Consider the following 20,701-nt stretch of genomic DNA (forward strand, 5'->3'; position numbering starts at 1 on the left):
ATTGCTATTTTTTATTCTATTATTTTTTTTTAAATATGCAATTTTACATTATATTAATGTATGATTCTACATTGAATCCTTTTTAAATTTTACATTTTTAATACAGGATTTAATTCTTTTTAAACTTGTCTTTACCATTATTGAACAACATTGGTCAACCCTATCTTTACACTAAACACAACCTGAAAACCTTAATTAATTAGTCTAAGAAGTTGTTGGATAATCATCATCTAAAGTCTAAACAGTTTTGTGATTTGAGCTCCATTTTTGGTAATCGGATTACATTTAGGTTACAATAATGTGCACTATGCAAATCTATTCATGAGAATCTAATTTCTTAAAAAAAATTTCCATTGCATAATAGAATGATTGTAATATATTTTCGATCTGTGTATTTTTTATATCTAAAATAATATTACACCAACTACTATTGCAAAATACATTAGAGTAGTTTTTTTATTACAAAAGGTTGTCTATAGGATTCCGTGTACTAAATAAAAAACAATAGACTTCCTTATCTTTACCCTTTAATTTTTACAAATTTTAATCTCAAATTGAACATTGTTTTTACAATTGAATTAAAAAAAAACAAAACTTAAGTTTTATCCATTGGTATCATCAAATGTTTCTTTTATATTTTTCAACTAAATAACCTTGTAATATTTTTACAAAACAAAGCTTTTGGTATGCCTATGTTTTATTTTTACCCTTTGTAACAAACATGACAGTGGTGTAGGTTTAAAAAATAACATGACGCACAGACCATGATTGAATGAATTATTTGTAAAATGTATTCATTTTATTTTATTAATTAAAAAGATGACAGCAATGTGTGATACAACTATAGCAGGAATTGACTTCAATTTCTAATTATAATTTAATTATCATTATCATTATAATATATTTTATATTTTATAATATAATAAATTATATGACTAAAAATTGTCAAATAATTTTTATTTTATATGACTAATGAATCATTGTTAGCTTTATACTTTGTTTTTTGTGCTCAATTTTAATGCTATCTCATTTATAATAGTTTTCATCATAATTCCATAGGGTAACACAATACAGGGCTCAGTTAAAGGCAATGATATACAGTTGTTTGCTACTTCTATTATTGAAGGTGATTACTACCAAATCAGCGGATTTTATACATTTGAAAATAGATACACCAACTCCATTGTTGTCCACGAAGCCGTTATTGATCTTAAGTCTGACACAAAAGTTGCAAAGCTTAATCCACTGACACCCCAAGTACCATGCCATTACTTTAACTTCATCGACTTTGCACATTTGTTGACTAAAGGAAAAGGATCAAGAGCACTCACTGGTATGAACAACAACAACAAAAATTTCATGATGCATTTTAATTACCTTATTAGATTTGTTTTTTAAATTGCTAACATGTTTTAAATTTTTAATCATAAGATGTACTCGGTTGATTAAAAGCTATTCAGCCACTTGAGCAAGTGTTGGTTCGAGGACATAACATACAAGAAAGAGTTTATTATTGAAAATATTAGGTTTAGCTTATTCTATCTGCTATAACAACTTTAATAGCCTTATTTTTTACTTTTTATCCTTTGTGCAGGGGTGATGAACTTAGGATAACTCTTTGGGGCGACGTTGCTAGAAGCTTTGATAATTCTGTTTTGCATGAACACACAAATCCAATTATTGTTGTTTTTACTGGCTTTCGAGTCATTGAGTTTCAATGTTTGTATTATCAAATATTGCCCTTCAAATTTTCACAATTCTTAAGTGCACCTTCCATCTATTTGCACCTTGCATCATTTTACTTATTTTCAAATAATTTAAATCAATTTGCTTCCTTTTACTCGCAGGAAAACCAAACCTTACAAGCACTATTGCCTCCTTATGGTATTTCAACCCAGAAATTCCCGAGATTCTTCCATATAAGCACCAGTAAGCTAGCTCTTTTTTTTTTTAATCTCGCTTATTTTCTTCAATTATTATTTTTTCCTTTTGACATAAAACTACTTCTATTCTTGGCTATAATCAGCTGCCGACTAAGGCCTATCAACTCCCTGCTTCTATGAATGTTGTTATATCCATCGAACAACAAATAAATAAAAACAGGAAGACTATTAAAGAAATTCTTTGTATGGATCCATATGAACACAAAGTATGTCAACAATAATCTCATCCTTTTTCTTTGATCTTTATAAATACACATCAAACTATATTTTTTTTCTCAATAATGTGTAAAGCGAAAGATTTACATGCAAAGCTTCCATAGCTGACTATAATCTTCATAGAGGATGGTGGTATCAAAGCTACCCTTTATGCACAAAATCATTGTCTGACAAAGACACAATTTTTAGATGCATTGAACACAATGAAGTAATGTCGGTTCCATGGTTAAGAGCTCTTTTCTATTGCTTTTCATATCTCAAACTAAATTATAAATTTTCTTTGCATCTTTTTAACAATATCTTACATTTATTTATCTCACATCTAAACATTTTATTAGGTTTAAAGTTGATTGTATTGTGACTGATGGCAATTATTTTACAACATTTCTAATGGTTGGAAAAACTGCTGAAAACTTCTTTGGCTCCTCTACCCATTGCTATCTCTATGACAAAGGGTTTACTGATTGCATCCCACCTCTCATGATTGAGAAATTAAACAAGGACAAGATTTTCCAGCTGAGATTTGAAGCTTTTTGCTCAGTTGTTAACCGTTGTGACATCATTGTTACCAATGTTTTTGACGACATTGTAACTGCTGAGGCTCCCTCCTTGCCTGATGAACCAGAGCTGCATATTGTTGATGTTCCTCTTAATAATCAAGTAGCTTCATCATCATCTAAAGTTGCCTCTTCATTAGACCCAACAACACCAACACCTATTCCACCATCTAAAACTAATGCTAATTTCTTACAACAGCCACAAGTGTCTCCAAAGCAACCATATATGGTTGGTCCTTTTCCATCACAGGCCAAAAGATAGTTGTTGTTTGAAGATGAAACGCCTATTCAAAAGTGACAAGCTGCTCTTTTTTCTCATTTAAAAGTTGTTGCCTTTCAATTTTAGCAATGTTCATTGTTTCTTTTGGTTTTATGAGTAGCAGATACATAACTTATTAATTTTTTTTGGATCAACAGCTCTGCAATAGTTGTTGTGGTTGATCCTCAAGGTGGATTCGCACCACTTGACCGTGATAAATCAGCCATCGCTGAGGCAAATGATCCACCAAGCAAACGTCAACGCCCTTTTAAACAAGACCGTGATTAGGTAATTTTAACTGACTTGCCTTTTAATTTATCTCATCTTACCTGCTATCATGCTTTTTTAGAAAGACTTTCTTGGCACAAATTAAAACACTTTCATTCTTATCTTTATACCTTTTTCACTATACTTTTTTGTCTACATATATTTTTACTTCATATTATTTATTATGTTGTTCGTCCATTCACCCAAATCTATAAAAGTATATTGTCAAAATCCATATTCTAGTTGTATTAATGCTTAAAGCTTAATTCAAAAAGCTAAGTTAATATGTGTACAGTCAAAACATATCATTTGTCCATAAACAATACCAAAGAGCTTCTTCAATTAGTGTCCCAAAAATTCTTGCTATATTTTTTTAAATATCATGATACCATAAGAGAGAGAATTAAAGACAATAAATAATTTATCGCAAATGATATTCTTAACATTCACAATTCTTTGTCTGCAGTCGGTACTAATGAAGCATATAACCCATTGTTACAACTCAAAACAAACAAATAAACATTTCATAATAACTTTTGTAAACATATTACAAAAGTCCTGTCTTTTTGTCACTTTTTATTTCCTCTAAACATTCTTATTATCATAGATAAAGATGCAGTTTATAAAAAATATTGGTGATCAGATCAACCCATAATTTTAGTCACTTAACATAAAGTGTGATAAATAGAACTAACAACACAAAGTTGCTGGATATGTATTCAAAAAAGGATTTAATTCTTTCCAACAAAATTATTTGCAAAATGTTCACAACTTAAAAATAACAATAATAATAAATTGATAGACAACATTCATTATTCTTTCTTCACTTATACTAAATTCTATAGCTGGCGTTGCAATTACACTACAAAATTGTTTTCTCATGTCCTTTCTATCAGTTAAATCAAAGTTTATAAGACTTAGTTAAGAAAAAAAAATTGAATTTATTACCGGAGTCATCATTATCATTATACGTTGACGGTGGCAAAAATCAAGTTAATTAATCTGCCAAGGCTGCCCTAATATGCTAATTTGCTAATATGTTAATCTAGCAATTAATTAGAAGAAAACCATTTTAGCCATAGAATCCCAACAGTTAAATTGCACAGCACATTGAAAAGAATATCAAGCATCGAAAACAATGGTATATAAGGTGATTGACTGAAAATAACTTTTGATATATCTCAATAATTAAAATGGCCACCCTAAAAGGCTAAGGTTTCAAAGTTGTCGTTTTCATTTTAGCCAACATAGTTAAACAATAACAATTTAAGTTTGATATAATCTGTGATAGCAAATGTTTTCAGTAATTAATTATTATTAACATAAGTTAACTACAATTCTTAACCACAAAAACAATGACTATAATGAACCATGTTTTTTCATGTTTAAATTATAACAAATAACATAACTATTTAACAACTCTTCACAATTGATACTACACACAAGTTTAATTATGAAAATCATATGCCCTTGGTTTCTAACTTATTTACTATCATTTTAAACTTTACTTTCTTCTTCTTTTTTTTTACAAATTAGCAGCACATTATCTCTACTTTCCCTTTCATTTTTTCTACTTTTTTCCTTCATTTGACCACTAATAATGCAAGTTTCTTCTTCATTTGCAGGAAATCTCCATCAATAGGGTGACACACAATATTTTTGTTTATGAAGCAACTTCACAGGCTACTTTCCTATTAATTTTACATGCTCCTATGAACTAATGCAACAACATTTAACTCTCTTAAAAAGCAATGCAACTCTTTAATGTTGTTGTGGCATCATTTTGTTTATAATTAGTTATTACATCTTTTTCCTAATGTTTTTTTAAATAAATATAATATTTTGTGTGTTGTTTTACTTTTGAAATATAATCAATGACACAATCAGTCTTCTGCAACCACCTCCAATCATGTAAGTCTTTGATCTTTCAATATCTCTACAATATCAATATTTTCACACAATTTATTCTATCCAGTCTCTAGGTTCTTAATCACTGACATAATTTTTCCCCTCATAAAATATTAGATTATCTAACATTAATTCACAATTATAATACCATCATAGATATTGTTTCTATAAGCTCGCGACAGTGCACATGCCACAACTAAATGGTGTGGGAAACATAGTGCATTCCTTTTTTTTTTCTCGTTTTTTTTCTCTTTTTTTTCCAAAATTACTTTTTTTTTCAACTTTCCTTTTTTTTTGCATTTATTTTTTCCTTTTATTTTCTAAAATTATTTTTGTTGATTTTACTTTTTAAATATTAAGCTGGTTAAAAATTTCGCTTTGTAATTTTTTTCCTTTAAAATACTATGAATTGCTGCATTGTTTTCCCACATAGTTTTTCTATTTTATTTTTTTTATTTTTCAAAATTATATTTATCAATTTTTTTTATATTGAGCTGATTGAGAATTTAGTTTTGTAATTTTTTTCCTTAAAACATTGTTGATTGCTACAAAGCTAAATTCTCAACCAACTGTGAATTGTTGCAGTATTTTTCTATATGATTTTTTTATGATTTTTTTCAAAATTATCTTTATCGATTTTTTTTAATATTGAGTTGGTTAAAAATTATAATTATAATAAAGCTAAATCATATGAGGAAAGCATTTTAGTTTTTCTCAAAAAACACTGGATTGCTACAATATTTCTCTAAATGGTTTTTTATTTTATTTTATTGGAAAAATCACTGTAGTTTTCCTCACAAAACATTGTCAATTGCTACAACGTTTTTCCTCATGGGTTTTTTTTCCTTCCAAAATTATCTTTGTTGTTTTTTTTTAAATATTAAGTTGGTAGAGAATTTAGCTTTGTAATTTTTTTGTTTTTTATTAATAAAAAAGCTAAATCATGAGGTGAAAGTACTGTATCTTTCCTCACAAAACACTGTACATTGCTACAAATTATTTTGTTCGGTCTCTAAGTTTTTGATCATCAACATAACTTTTTTTATCATTAAATATTTACTCCAATATATATTTAGTTTCTATTACTTATTTAGGACTAATTTATAATTGCAATACTATTAAATATATTTATTTTATAAAAACATGTTGACACGCGAGCATTTGATCCTGTTAATTCTTTTTTTTTTATTATTATCGTGAGGTGTCCGGGCTAGCTTGCGCGCACCACGACTATTCCCCACGGCCCACTGAGCATTCTGCAAGCCCAGTGAGCAGGTAAGGCACCACGGGGGTGACAAACATGCACATAGAGGATCAAACTCGAGATGGGGACGGAACAAGTCACACGGTTGACCACTGACCCAGACCCTCAAGTGTAGTTTGGGGTTGCAGTTTAGACGGAATTTAACAAATAAGTTAAATAATATTATTTTTTTATTTTATTAAAATATAAAATATCATGATTGAATGAGTTTTTTTATTCATAAATAAATGTATTAAAGCATAAAAAATAAAAATATATCAAACCTACGGGGATGCTAATAAAGAGGAACAAGGAACCACCAAGAAGGGAGTCTAATGCATCTGATTCAAGGTCGGCATGGGGTGGAGAAGGCAAAAATCCAGCCTGCCGCCCCAACTTATTGAAATTCCCAAGACTATGTTACTCAGTAAAGAGGCGAACTGAACCTTTTTTAGGATTAAAATAGAGTACGATTACAACGGCGACGTTTAGTTCAGGCAGAACAAGGAAAACGAGAGAAAATTGCTCGCTGCGACAAAAAATCAAAAGACGCAGCTGCTTCCATGGCGATTAGGTCACTGATAACGAATCATCTGAGAAATAACAGTTACTTCCATGAACTTCAATTCGAAGCAAGAAACCTCTTTAAATCTTTATTACCAATCAGTAAAGCCAGCACCGAGTATAAATATATTCATAGCAGCAGCAGCAGCCGCCTTGAAACTGAAATTTTGAGACTGAAAAGCCCAAGCAGAGTGCTTCAAGATTGGATCAACAACGGAAACAAGGTTAAGCTCTCCCAGCTCAATTTGATCTCTAAACAACTCCTCAAATCTAAGCGCTACAAACAAGCCCTTGAGGTACCCGTTTTTATCCTCTGCCGTTTTTGTTCTTTGGGATTTATTTTATATAGAATCTGTTACTATCTATCTATATATATATATGCTCACAGATATTACAATGGATGGAAAATCAAAACAACTTTCGCATAACGCCGGGGCATCATGCTTTAATGATGGAATTGATTGTTAAAGTGAATGGTTTAAATAAAGCTGGAGAGTATTTTGAACGAATTCCCGGTTCAGGCTCTAAAAAAGCTGCGTCTTTGCCTCTTTTACATGGTTATGTGAAAGAAAGAGATATCAGTAAAGCTGAGAGTTTCATGATCAAGTTGAGTTCCTCGGGCCTCCTTGTGACCCCTCATCCGTACAATGAGATGATGAAGCTTTACATGGCTCTGTCTCAGTATGAGAAAGTGCCTCTTGTGATTGCAGAGATGAAGCGAAACAAGTTATGTCGAAATGTTCTTTCTTATAATCTTTGGATGGGTGCCTTTGGAGAGGTCTTTGAGGTTGCCAAAGCGGAGATGGTTTACAAGGAAATGGTGAGTGATGAAAATGTTGAGGTGGGCTGGAGTACGCTAGCTAGTTTGGCTAATGTTTATATCAAGGCAGGGTTTGTTGATAAAGCTCTTTTGGTGCTTAAAGATGCGGAGATGAAGTTGTCTACTAATGGCCGGCTTGGTTACTTCTTTCTCATTACGTTGTATTCGTCTTTGAAGAATAAAGAGGGAGTTCTTCGGCTTTGGGAAGCAAGTAAAGCGGTTGGTGGGAGGATCCCTTGTGCTGATTATATGTGCGTAATTTCATGCTTGGTTAAGGTAGGTGACCTTGTAGCAGCAGAGCAGGTATTTGCAGAATGGGAGACAAATTGTTTCAAGTATGATATTAGAGTCTCGAATGTGCTTCTAGGTGCATATGTACGGAATGGATTGATGGGAAAAGCTGAATCGTTTCATCTTCATACAGTTGAGAGAGGTGGGTGCCCAAATTACAAGACTTGGGAGATTCTTATGGAGGGATGGGTGAAAAGCCAAAAGATGGAAAAAGCCATTGATGCCATGAAGAAAGGCTTTTCTGTGTTGAAGGTGGAACGTTGTGATTGGAGGCCATCGCACAGTATTTTGATGGCCATTGCTGAGCACTTTGAGAAGCAAGGAAATTTTGAAGATGCAAATCACTATATTAAGGCTGTTCACGGTTTGGGTGTTGCAACTTTACCTTTGTATAAACGATTCCTTAGAATGTACCTCAATGCTCAGAGACCAGCATGGGACATCCTTAAAATGATGGAGAAGGATAGGATTGAGCTGGATGATGAAACTTCTGCCCTTGTTGCCTTGAACTCGTGATTGATGGCATAGGTCATTGCAGTAGATTTGGAGATGGCATTGGTAACTGAAACCAATGGATGATGCTCCGACCTTGTTGAAATGGGTAGGGTGTTTTTTGCTGAAAAACAAATTCTGTTTTGGATAAATTGGTTAATAACTGGAGGTTATGGTTTTAGTGTTACCTGAACCGAAACAAGATTTTTATCTCAAGTTTATTTGGTGCTATATTATATGGTTGGATATGAAAGTTTTTATGTAGAATTTATTAGGAGGTTGTTATTATGACTCAATTTCCTTCAAATATCCGTATAGCCATTTCTCCAAGTTGTTCCTCACCTATGTTTAAAAATGCCTGGCTTTCTTGGTGCTTTGCTTGGCTGAAATCAAAACTCCCACCGTCCCAAAACCAAGCAAAGCTGTGTTCCATCTTCACCACCACCTCATATCATCAATTCATGGATACAAGGAATTGCTTCTTTGTCATTCCAGCTGAAGTGGAAGTAGGATTCTGAAAGATCTTTGAAGTTTTTGCGTTGTTGGACAAAAGAGAGAGGGACACAAGGGTTGTGAAATCCTGCATATGGTTGCTAATTGGCCTCTCAAACATTGACAGCATGGATTTCATCCAGGAGTACTTTGTTAAATTACTGTTGCAAACAAATTAAAGGAAATTAAAAGAGAAGGGTACAATTGCTCTCTAATTTGGCAAAGCTTTTTTTATTTGCGCCATGCTTAATCATGAATAATTGATGAGTACTTCCAGATGGATTGTTGATGGTGTGCATCAAAGCATGTGCGATCATAGATGGTGCTGAAGGCTTCACTCTTTCAGGTAGATGTGGCTGTCAATATCTCTTGTGTAAGTGTATGTTGTGCTCTAGCAATTTATCATAAGGAGTCGCCCATTCTTTGATAATAGGAAGTTCTAGAAAATCATGAAACCAAGCATTAAACAAAGGTATAGTCTCTTCATCAATCAGGTTTACATCCAGAATTTCCTCAACTATTTGAGCCTAGATTCCAATCTAGCCATCCATGACGCCTATAGTTTCACCTCCAAAGAGTTGTTTCCCCTCGAGACCACTTTCCAGTCTTTAGATTCTCTTGAGCTTCTTTTGCAGCCTTCTCTTTCTACTCCCCTTCTGTAACCCATGTATGCATGATCACTGACACACACATGTAGTTTCTAGATAGGAAAAATAAAGAAAAGGAAAGCCGTATATTCTATGCTGAATGTGATCGCTTGTAATCTAATATTAATCAACTTTTAACGCCATCTAAAGTATTTTGAAGGTTCTTGAATGAGAATACAATTAAGTAAAAAGTTTGTTGTGTTTAGCTGCTATTCTGATCTAGATCTAGTAGCCTTTGATGTCATCAATGTAGGGTAAATATTTCCGAAATATTGCATTTTAGTGATTACAACGTTGCCAAATGCATATCCTATTTTCTAGGATGTCAATAGCTTCTTTAATGAGTAGGCAGCTTGCATTTTAAGGGAACCTCTCTCTGTGGCCCTTGTCTGCTTAGCAGCAACTTCATGTTAAGCTTTTTAGGTGATTGCCAGCGTGTACCTCCTCAATAAATCCATTGTTCACTTATATCAGAGTATTTACTCTCTTGGTTACTACCTCTCTCACTGAAAGAAGAATTTTCATCTTCTGTGCGTTGCATGTGGTGAACTGCCATACTAAGTTAGATAAATGATGCATGATGTGTCCTGTTTTATGAGTCAAACCAAAAAAATCTTTTCATCTTTCCTATTTAATCTCAATTTGCAATGGCTCCGCAAAGTTATAGTGGGAAAGTCTTCGATTCATGGCCTTGAGGTGCTGGTTTTGATTAAAAGCAGCTCCAAATTTCCTAATTTGTAATTCTGAGCTCATTCTTTTCTTCCTTCATCAGTTTCTGATAGTGTAAATTTGTCTGAGATGTTAACGCACATGCATGAACTTAGGGATACCATTTTCACTAGGTTTACCATCCATGGGACCATGTCTTTTTGCGAAGGTGATTGTTAAATCCATTTTCACCAAGTTGTTAACTCTCCCGAATTGTGCATTGTTTGTGATCTTGATTCATTTCTTGGACTCTGTGATGGTGGGAATGTGGAGTACTTTGTAAGTTTATTGCTGTTTCTGTCTATTAAACTGACTGTTAATTGGTGTCTTCTCAGGGCATCCATGGATTTTGTTTTACACGGAGCTTACACCTTTAAGACATTGTCCATCAGATCAAAAACAAAGAATCAAGGTGCTGCAACTTCCTGCCAACTTGCAAATGCACTTGTATTTGTGTCACCTGGAAACCAGGTAGGAGTTGGCTCTCCTGAAGAGGACTTGAATCAACATCCATCTGATAGTTTGAGCTGCATGTTAGAAGAGCATGGTGAATGTGGTTTGGTTGATGCTCTTGCAGTGGCGATTTCCCATGTTAAGATGTTGGAGCCAAAGAGGAGTAGATTATGGGGACCCACTGGCCCATAGAGCAGCAGTGTTCATCTAACATCTCAGCTAACAATCTGTGTAGAGCATTTTGATTCTGCTGCCAGACTGACACCACTAACATTGCTCTTCTCCACTGTTTTGCGAGCTGGGAGAGGATTCAAAACAACCACACCCTAACTCCAATATTCAGTGGGAGCATTTGTTGCAACAGTGCTGGTAAATATGAAGTCATTTCTTTTCGGCAAATTTGACTGTAATTCCTTTCAGCAGCCATGTTCACAATTTAACCCCAATAATGTTTTTCTAGGCTGATGATTAGCGGAGAACTTTTGCAAAGAGTGCCAATAGGAAATTATGATTTATGTTTTAGTAATGTCTGTTGCATGGGTTAGTTCCTTGCTTTTCAAAGTCAGTTGCTGGGAGTAAAATTGCAGGCCTTTTTTAATTTTGTTTCAGGGAGTTGCATAAAAGAGCTCGACTCTTTGAGCAGAGAAGTAATAATGTCGAAGTTGCACCATAGCTGATGCCCTCGAGATTGGAATGCGACTGCTACTCTCTCTCAACTGCTAAAGTGCCACCGTCAATTATGGATCTTGATTCTAAACCTTATAAACAATAGGCCTTTGTTTTCGAACATGAACTGCTGAACTTGGAAATGCGGATTAGCATCTTCTATTATTCGCCCTTTAAATTTATGTTTGCACCAAGTTGATGCAGTTACAATAAGGTTTGAATGTTGCAAATTAACCAAACATAGGATCAGTGGCAAATTAACAAAATCAGAACATGCCATCATGAAATATAAGCATCTAAACCCCCACTTGCCCTGGATTTAGAGCAGCTGGTAGGAAAATCCTCAGCTCTGGACCTGTGGGTGGGACTTCGTCCGCCAGTGTTTTATTCGTTGCTATATTTTATGCATTAACCTTCGACCATACACGATTAACAGAAATGTTCATCAGCTTTCTTCAATCTCAAGACTCAACTCCTTACAAAAGGCCATAAAAAAGGCTACAGGTTTCTACCACTTCCATCTAAAACTAAGTTGAGTGAAGAAGTATGGAGGTGGAAAAGAGCAACCGTTTACCAAGACGAAGAGTTCTTGTCACCCAACCAAGATCATCACATCTATTTGTCTTCTGCTTCTGAGTCCCATACTCAATCATTTGCAAGCTTCTCCTTTCCTTTTCCTTACTTCTCCCACTTCTGCTTCACTTGCTTTCTTCCCCAAATGGAGCACTTGAAGCCTCTGACGGTCCAGCTATCTCCAAGAACAGTGGCAGCTTGATCTCAAAGCTCCGAGACTCGGTCACCAGTTTGATCTCAAAGCTCTGAGACTCGGTCACTTTCCTACCCTTGAAAGATCTGAGGTGTGCTGAAACTTCCATGGCGGGGAACACTTGGTTTATGAGCTCCTTGGACGACACCTGTGAGGCGAATGAAGCTGAATACCTCTATGACCCTTCACAAACGTCCAAGGGAGGGCTTATATGCATCAAGGGGTGTCAAACAAGAGATGGAACCAAGAACTCGTATGCCCTGAGGCTCTTCCAGTCTCTGCCACGCTCATGAAGGGCTTGGCATTCGTGTCAGTCATATTATACTATACTGTGCAGATACTGTGTATATTATATTTTGTTTGATAATGCATTTCGAGTCTGGATTGAGAGTCAAATTTAATGCTTAATGATAATTTAAATATTTTTTTATATAAAAAATAATAATTAATATTTCTATCTAGAATACTTCAAGATAATTTAAATATTTTTTTATAAAAAATATAAAAAAAATTATTTAGGATACTTCAAAAGTATTTTAAACATTATTTTTTTATAAAAAATAAAAAAAAATCTAAAACACTTAAAATATACTTTTAAGATTTTTTTTTACATTTAAAAAAATTATTATTATTGATCCGCTCCTAACAACGAGCCAACATGCAATTATTATGAATATGGCGTGGATCGACTGGTATGGCCCCCTTTGTTGGTTGGTCTATAAAAAAAAAGAGCTTGAAGCCTACAAGATTGGTTCTGTTCCATGGGGGAGAGTTGAGGTCTAAAATGGGGTCATGGCTACAGCACCTCATGCAAGCTAACTTTGGAGCTGTTAAAATTGAGAGATTTGAAGGGCCTTACTGGTTTGAGAAGACAGTTGTGATCATGAGACATAACGAGGGAAGTATGGGAAAGGAAAGGAACCTTCAGGTTTTCGATCTGTTGCGATGTAATGCTAGAAGATTTTGCAATATAATGTCACACGCTATAATTAAAGGCATTTCAAAAGACGAAGACGAGGGCAAACAAGAACAAGAACAGTGAGGATTTAAATTAAATATCAGAGCGGTAAGACATCTACTGAATAAACACATTATTTTAGTTATTTTGTAATATTATTAGGAGACACGTGTAATTAGAAATATTACCCTTAAGTTCGGAACAACCAAATTGTGTGTATATATAATTGGTTGCAACAGAATAGAAATCACAGATGAAAAATTGTAATGCAAGAAACGCATGAAGAGAGATTCGGGTGAATCATTTCTTTCATCTATTCCTTTCATTTATCCACTGATATCGGAATTACAACTTTCATCAATTAACCACACATTAGACTAAGCTTAGTAACAGGGGAAGCTATTCCATTCCACCCATAACAACTGGTATCAGAGCCAACCTCCCTTGGCTGAGGCTATGGCGCCAGACACTCGAACCACAGAGATGAAAAGGCTTGAGGAGTCTGTTGAACTGACTAAAAGAGAAACCAACCACAAGTATGAATTACTTGTTACTCTTGTGAAAGAACAAGGCCAGAAGCTGGACACCACCACAGACTATTATGGAACTCAGATCGAAGACATAAAGAATTTGCTCAGTGGTCTGAAGCAACAGCTAGAGTTTGTCATGCAAAGGATTCCATTTGCTACAGGGGAATCTAATCAAGGCAGGGATAAGCAGGCGACTCATCAGAATGAATCTACAGGCAGACCTAGCTATTCAAATGAGGGAAGACCAGCTGCTTACAAGGTACACAGGCCAAAACGCCTCTTTCCAGTATTCGAGGGGGGGTGATGTGCATAGATGGTTATATAAATGCAATCAGTACTTTGAGATTGAGGATATTGAGGACTCTGAGAAACTGAAACTTACTTCTTATTATTTAGATGACATAGCTCTATACTGGCACCAAAATTTTATGAAAAACTTAAATAACCGGAGAGTAAGTTGGGATGAGTATGTAGAAGCCTTGTATTACAGATTTGGCGGGCAGAAGGACCCTATGGAAGACTTGATTGATCTGAAACAAGTAGGGACACTGGAAAACTATATCCATGATTTTGACATTTTATGGAATAAGGCAGGCATAGGGGAGAAACAAGCTTTAATTATATTCTTAGGAGGTCTAGAATTGGAGATTAAAAACTGTCAAAATGTTCGAACCCAAAGACTTGAGGCAAGCTTACAACTTAGCTAAATTGCATGCAAACACCTTAGCTCACAGACAAAATACAGGATTTACTTTAAAACACCCAGTCTCCACTACCAGCCACAGTCTGCCACAAAAAACCATGCAACCACCAAACATAAACCCTACAAATCTTGCAGCAACCAACTTACCCCAAATTTCACTAAATGCTTTAAAGGGGACTGTCGGGTTCCACACCATGAAAGTTACAGGAAAGGTGGGAAAGCAAGTTCTCCACATTCTAGTGGATTCAGGAAGCACTCACAACTTCCTAAACTCTTCATTAGCTCATAAACTACAGAACAACTTAACCACCATCACCCCTATAACTATACAAGCTGCTAATGGAGGGAAGATGTCGTGAACTTCAGTGTGTAAGGGATTGAAATGGGAGATACAAGGGGTATGCTTTAAAGCCGATGTGTTCATCATGGACTTGAGTAACTATGACATGGTGTTAGGTATTCAATGGCTCTCAATGCTGGGGGACATTCTGTGCAACTACAAACATCTTTGGATGTCCTTTGATTGGCAAGGCCAAAGGGTGTTGCTAAAGGGAGAGAGTCCAATCAAATTCCAAGTTATTGAGCTTGCATAACTACAGGGGTTATTAAACAATTCAGAGCAATGGTAGAACTTCACTTATGTAGTCTACAAGTATTGGAGGATGATGACCTCACTATTAGCTCATTGACAGTAAAACCACATCAACACCAGGATACCACGTTAACTACATTGCTAGAGAATTACAGTGACCTCTTTTAGGAGCTTGAAGGACTACCTTCAGCTAGGGGGCACGATCATATTATTTCCTTTGAAGGAAGGAAGTCAACCCGTTAACTTGAGACCATACAGGTACTCAGGGCTGCAGAAGAATGTACTCAAAAAAATGGTGGAGGAAATGCTGAGAACTGGAATTATAAGGCCTAGCAACAACCCTTTTGCCTCCCCTGTAGTGTTGGTTAAGAAGAAGGACTCCACATGGAGACTCTTTGTCGATTATAGAGCACTGAAGAAATTGACTATCAAGGATAAATATCCCATTCCAGTAGTGGAAGAGATGCTGGAGGAACTGGTGGGAGCAACAATATTTTCAAAGATTGACCTTCGATCTGGTTATCACCATATTAGGATGGGTTCGGGGAAGGAATTCAAGACAGCTTTCAGGACACGACCACTACGAGTTCTTAGTTATGCCGTTTGGGTTAACCAACGCTCCAGCTACGTTTCAAAGCTTGATGAATGAGGTATTCAGAACACACCTCAGGAAGTTCATCTTGGTATTTTTCGACGACATATTAATCTACAACAAGACATCTGCAACTCACTATGAACACTTACAGACTGTTTTCGACCTCCTGAGGATACATCAGCTAGTTGCAAAGGAAAGTAAGTGTAGCTTTGGCAGCGAACAAGTCGAATATTTGGGCCACATTATATCCAAATATAGAGTTGCTACCGACCCCAACAAAATCAAAGCTATAATTGAGTGGCCATTGCCTAGGAACTTATGGAAACTCAAAGGTTTTTTAGGGCTTACTGGCTACTACAGAAGATTTGTCAAGGGATACGGATCCATTTGCAAACCCTTGACACAACTCCTAAAAAAGGATGCCTTTGGCTGGAACCTAAAAGCAACTACTGCGTTCACCTTACTTAAGGAGCTGATGACCACTCCTCCAGTATTATCCTTGCCAACTTTAGATAATTTTTTTGTTGTAGAGACTGACGTATCCATGGTGGGTGTAGGTGCAGTATTGATGCATACATCAGCAAATCTCTAGGACCTAAACAGCAAGCCATGTCTATTTATGAAAAGGAAATGCTGGCTATATTGCATGCAGTCAACAAATGGAAGCATTACCTATGGGGACGACATTTTAAGATTCGCACGGATCATGTAAGTCTTAAATATTTGCTTGATCAAAAGATAGTTACTCCTATGCAGCACCAATGGTTAATTAAATTAATGGGGTATGACTATGAGATCGAATACAGAAAAGGGAAAGACAATGTGGCAGCTGATGCCCTCTCACGAACTTCAAGCCAATTACTTTATTCCTTAGCTATTTCTTCAGTATCCACCGAACTCATGTAGGAGATTGCACAATCTTGGCAAAAGGATCCACATTTGTAGACTGTCATTCAAAACCTGCAAGTCTCTCCCACTTCACTTTCACATTATACATGGGTCAATGGCCACCTACAGAAGAAGGGCAAAATTATGGTAGGACGTGATATGAAATTACACAGAAAGTTAATCTCTTTATATCACAACTCAGTCGTGGGTGGTCACTCAGGAAGCACAACTACTGCAAAAAGAGTGGGCAGTTTGTTCTACTGGAAGGGCTAACAGAAATACGTCCGACAGTTTGTGCGAGCATGCTCAATCTGTCAGCAAAACAAGCATGAGAATGTAGCTACTCCAGGGCTACTACAACCTCTGCCTATTCCTCATGCTCCATTCATTGATATCAACATGGATTTCATCGATGGCTGCCTAAATCTGAAGGCAAGGATGTCATTATAGTGGTAGTTGATCGCTTCAGTAAATATGCTCATTTCATGAGCCTTAGCTACCCCTATTCAGCACCTACAGTGGCTAAGATATTCATGGATAATGTGTATAAATTACATAAACTTCTAGCATCAGTTGTCAGTGACGGGGATCCAGTATTCCTGAGCAAATTCTGGAAAGAATTGTTCACCATACAAGGGGTTAACTTACTATACTCCTCAGCATATCACCCTCAAACTGATGGTCAGACAGAGATCGTCAATAAATGTGTTGAAAACTACCTTAGATGCATGACAGGGACCAACCCAAATCAGTGGGCACGGTGGCTATCACTTGCAAAATGGTGGTACAATACCAATTTCCATTCTTCAACTCAGCTCACTCCCTATGAAATACTCTATGGGTTTCCTCCTCCTATACATGTTTCTTATTTTCCTAGAGACTCTACAGTAGAGTCAATTGATGACATCCTAATTAGGTGCGAAGAAATGTTTAAGCAAGTCAAGAAGAACCTACAAGCTACTCAGAACAGGATGACACAAATTGCTAATAACAGACACAGTGAAAAGAGCTTCTCTATAGGGGACTATGTTTATCTTAAACTCCAACCCTACAGGCAAAAATCAGTAGTCCACAGGTCATCACAGAAACTATCAGCAAAGTTCTTCGGTCCTTACCTGGTGATCAACAAAATTGGCAACGTGGCATACAAACTAGAACTTCCACCTTCCTCGACCATACATCCAGTGTTCCACGTTTCATAACTTAAGAGGCATGTCGGGAGCCACCCAGTGCAGACTACACTGCCACAAATGCCTCCAACCCCTGCATTACAACCACAAGCAACAATGGACAAACGCATCGTGAAGAGAAAGAATCAGGCCGCTACTCAAATATTAATTCATTGGAAGGGTTTCTCACCTGCAGACGTTACCTGGGAATATGCAGAGGGCATCGCAACTCGTTTTCCACACTTTAACCTTGAGGACAAGGTTGTTTCAATGGGGGAAGATTTGTCACACGCTATAACTGAGGGCACTTCAAAAGACAAAGACGAGGGGCAAACAAGAACAGGAACAGTGGGGATTTAAATCAAATATCAGAGCGGGAAGGCATCCACTGAATAAACGCATCGTTTTAGTTATTTTGCAATATTATTAGGAGACACGTGTAATTAGGAATATTACCCTTAAGTTCGGAACAACCAAATTGTGTGTATATATAATTGGTTGCAACATATTAGAAACCACAGATGAAAAATTATAATGCAAGAAACACATGAAGAGAGATTCGGGTGAATCATTTCTTGTTTCTATACCGTTTTCATTTCTTTCATCTATTCCTTTCATCTATCCATTGATATCGAAATTGCAACTTTCATCAATTAACCACACATTAGACTAAGCTTAGTAAGAGGGGAAGCTATTCCATTCCACCCATAACATATAAGCCCCGGAGGCAAGGGACAAGAAACCAGTGATAGAGTGTTCAACTTGTTATAAGGCCGACGCTGCTCATGAGAAGAGGTTCAAGATCATTCAAGAACGCAGCAGCTGTAATACGCATATTTGCAAGAGAGTGTGTGAGGCTGCACATTGAAGATGGCTCCGCCAGAGGATCTTAAGCTTCTGTGACCAGGTTTGTCTGTAACCTCCACTCTATTGGATCCCAAACGTTTCTTCCCTTTCCCACTCATTTTACAAGGAAAAAATTGATATTGTCAGAGAGAATTCATGCAACACATGATATATCCCAGCTATCGATCCATTCAATACATTTAATTTTTCTCCAAGAAAAGAAAAAACGACACTCATCCTAGCCCTTTGTTGTTACTGGAAGCAAATTACCCAGCTTTCAATTTCTTACCAACAAATGCTAGTAATCATGATGATTAACATCTCCGGTTACCTCAGGGGCAACTGCAGGGGTAGTAACTGGTTAGGATAGGGAACAGCTAATTTAAGCAAAATTTCAACTTAATCACGTGATTTGGCATTTGATTATTGTCGTAAAATAAGAGAAATAACTTGGAACAAAGAGGATAGACAAACATAGATAGAGTTGTGTTTAATAATAATCTACAAGACAAAATACTTGTCTTTATATTTGGTTAATAAAGGACAAGTTTATTTTAACTTTAAATATAAATTATTATAGATAATTCATTGTTAAGAAGATAATATAATTAAATTATGATTTGCTAAGTCATTAAATCATTTATCTATATATATTTAATAATAAAATAAATAATTAAACCAATTATGTCAAATAAAATCATTTTAACCCAATAACTTAAGCTGTTAAGTGAGATCTCAGGATATGATTTATATTATTCTCTAACACACCCTCTAAAGTGAAAGCCTTTTGGACTTGAAACTTGCACATGTTCATTTTACCTTGTGCTTAATTTTTATCAAATAAATAGGGATGATAAGATTCGAACTCGTGACCACTTGGTCATCAAAGTTTTGATATCATGTTAAAGAATCATCTCAACCCAATAGCTTAAACTGTTAAATAAGGTCTCAGGATATGATTTATATTATTCTCTAACAATATCAATACAAAATTAAAACCTAACATGGTTATAAAATATAAAATAATAATTTCATCATAAATACACATGTTTTGTTATCTTTCAGCCCTCACCTTTTTCTTATCAAATCTATTTTTTTAGAGCATGAGTAATTTTTAATTCTCTATGCTATGTACGGTAATTTTTATTTCTCTATGCTATGTATGTTTTAATTATTATATTTTTTTTTAATAATGATATTCATTTCTTTCATAATATAAAATGGTAAAAACGTTTCTTCTTATATTTTTTAATTAATGAAAATCACTCTTTTGTTAATTAATTACTCATGTTCAATTTATAAAAAAAAGTTATTTACTCTAATTCTTTCATTTTTCTAATTGTTACAAATTATTAAATTATATAAAATAATTTATATTTATTTTAAGAAATTGATTTTTTCATATTAAATTGATGAAATTAAAAAAATCAAACTTTTAATACAATTACATTCTTAAAAGTGTGTAATAAAAAATTGAAATTACGAAATATTTAAAGAGAGATTTGTGAAAAATTGGTTATTATTTGTTTCTGTTCCTTCTCTCTTTTTTAGATGGATGAAAAATTTACTACAAATTATTTTCGGGTAGAGACAAAAACCTATTTTTGTCAAAGTCTCCGCAACCAAACATTTTTATATCTCAAGTGTCTTTTTATCTCCTCTATCCCGCAACCGAATCTGTTCGATTCCATCAATCACTCCGTTGGGACGGGAGATAGCTACTTTAAGTACGGGCACAACCTTTTGATCGAATGGAGTGCATATATAACTCTTTAACTATAATGGCTACTTACTGGTCAACAAGTTTTCCTTCACTGAAATTTTCTTCGGAACATGCTAATGCTAAACAGAATGCGACGAAAATAGCAAAAAACCAACTGGAAATAACAAAGAAGCTCAATGCCTGTTGTTGCAATAATAGCTCTCATTCTTTTTATAGTTGTGTTCATTCAGGTCAGAGTAATGACGTGCTCCGATGTCGCCGCATCCCAACATGGTGCTTGATTGACAAACATGGTTTTCAGGTACAGAATCAGTAGTGTGATGGAGTTCCTCAGTAGAGGATGGTTAAAGCTTGCCGGAGTGGGTCAGTATGCACCTCACTGCATGGTGGGATCATAGGGCACAG

The 20,701-nt window shown here is 35.3% G+C and overlaps 1 protein-coding gene across 3 annotated transcripts; it reads left to right on the forward strand.

Annotated features, from left to right (window-relative positions):
• Positions 1-6,689: 6,689 nt before the first annotated feature.
• On the forward strand, positions 6,690-11,691 carry LOC133695287 (pentatricopeptide repeat-containing protein At5g27460). 3 transcript variants are annotated; one of them, XM_062117203.1, is made up of 4 exons: positions 6,690-7,253; positions 7,346-9,398; positions 10,743-11,229; positions 11,470-11,691. In XM_062117203.1, exons 1-2 carry the CDS (start codon positions 6,957-6,959, stop codon positions 8,582-8,584), a joined length of 1,536 nt encoding a protein of 511 aa, XP_061973187.1. In that variant the 5' UTR covers positions 6,690-6,956; the 3' UTR covers positions 8,585-9,398; positions 10,743-11,229; positions 11,470-11,691. The 3 variants fall into 3 exon arrangements, with proteins under 3 accessions (XP_061973187.1, XP_061973186.1, XP_061973188.1); XM_062117202.1 differs by lacking the exon at positions 11,470-11,691 and having other exon boundaries at positions 10,743-11,386; XM_062117204.1 differs by lacking the exon at positions 11,470-11,691 and having other exon boundaries at positions 7,346-8,669; positions 10,743-11,386.
• Positions 11,692-20,701: the final 9,010 nt, after the last annotated feature.

The sequence above is a fragment of the Populus nigra genome, chromosome 5, assembly GCF_951802175.1.
Source record: "Populus nigra chromosome 5, ddPopNigr1.1, whole genome shotgun sequence".
NCBI classification, from domain to species: domain Eukaryota; kingdom Viridiplantae; phylum Streptophyta; class Magnoliopsida; order Malpighiales; family Salicaceae; genus Populus; species Populus nigra.

What these genes read in the sequence shown, in the direction of transcription:
- LOC133695287 (XM_062117203.1), top strand. Translation starts at nt 6,957, where the DNA reads ATGGCGATTAGGTCACTGATAACGAATCATCTGAGAAATAACAGTTAC. An exon ending in GCTACAAACAAGCCCTTGAG is followed by an intron (nt 7,254 to 7,345) that starts GTACCCGTTTTT and finishes ATATGCTCACAG; the next exon opens with ATATTACAATGGATGGAAAA.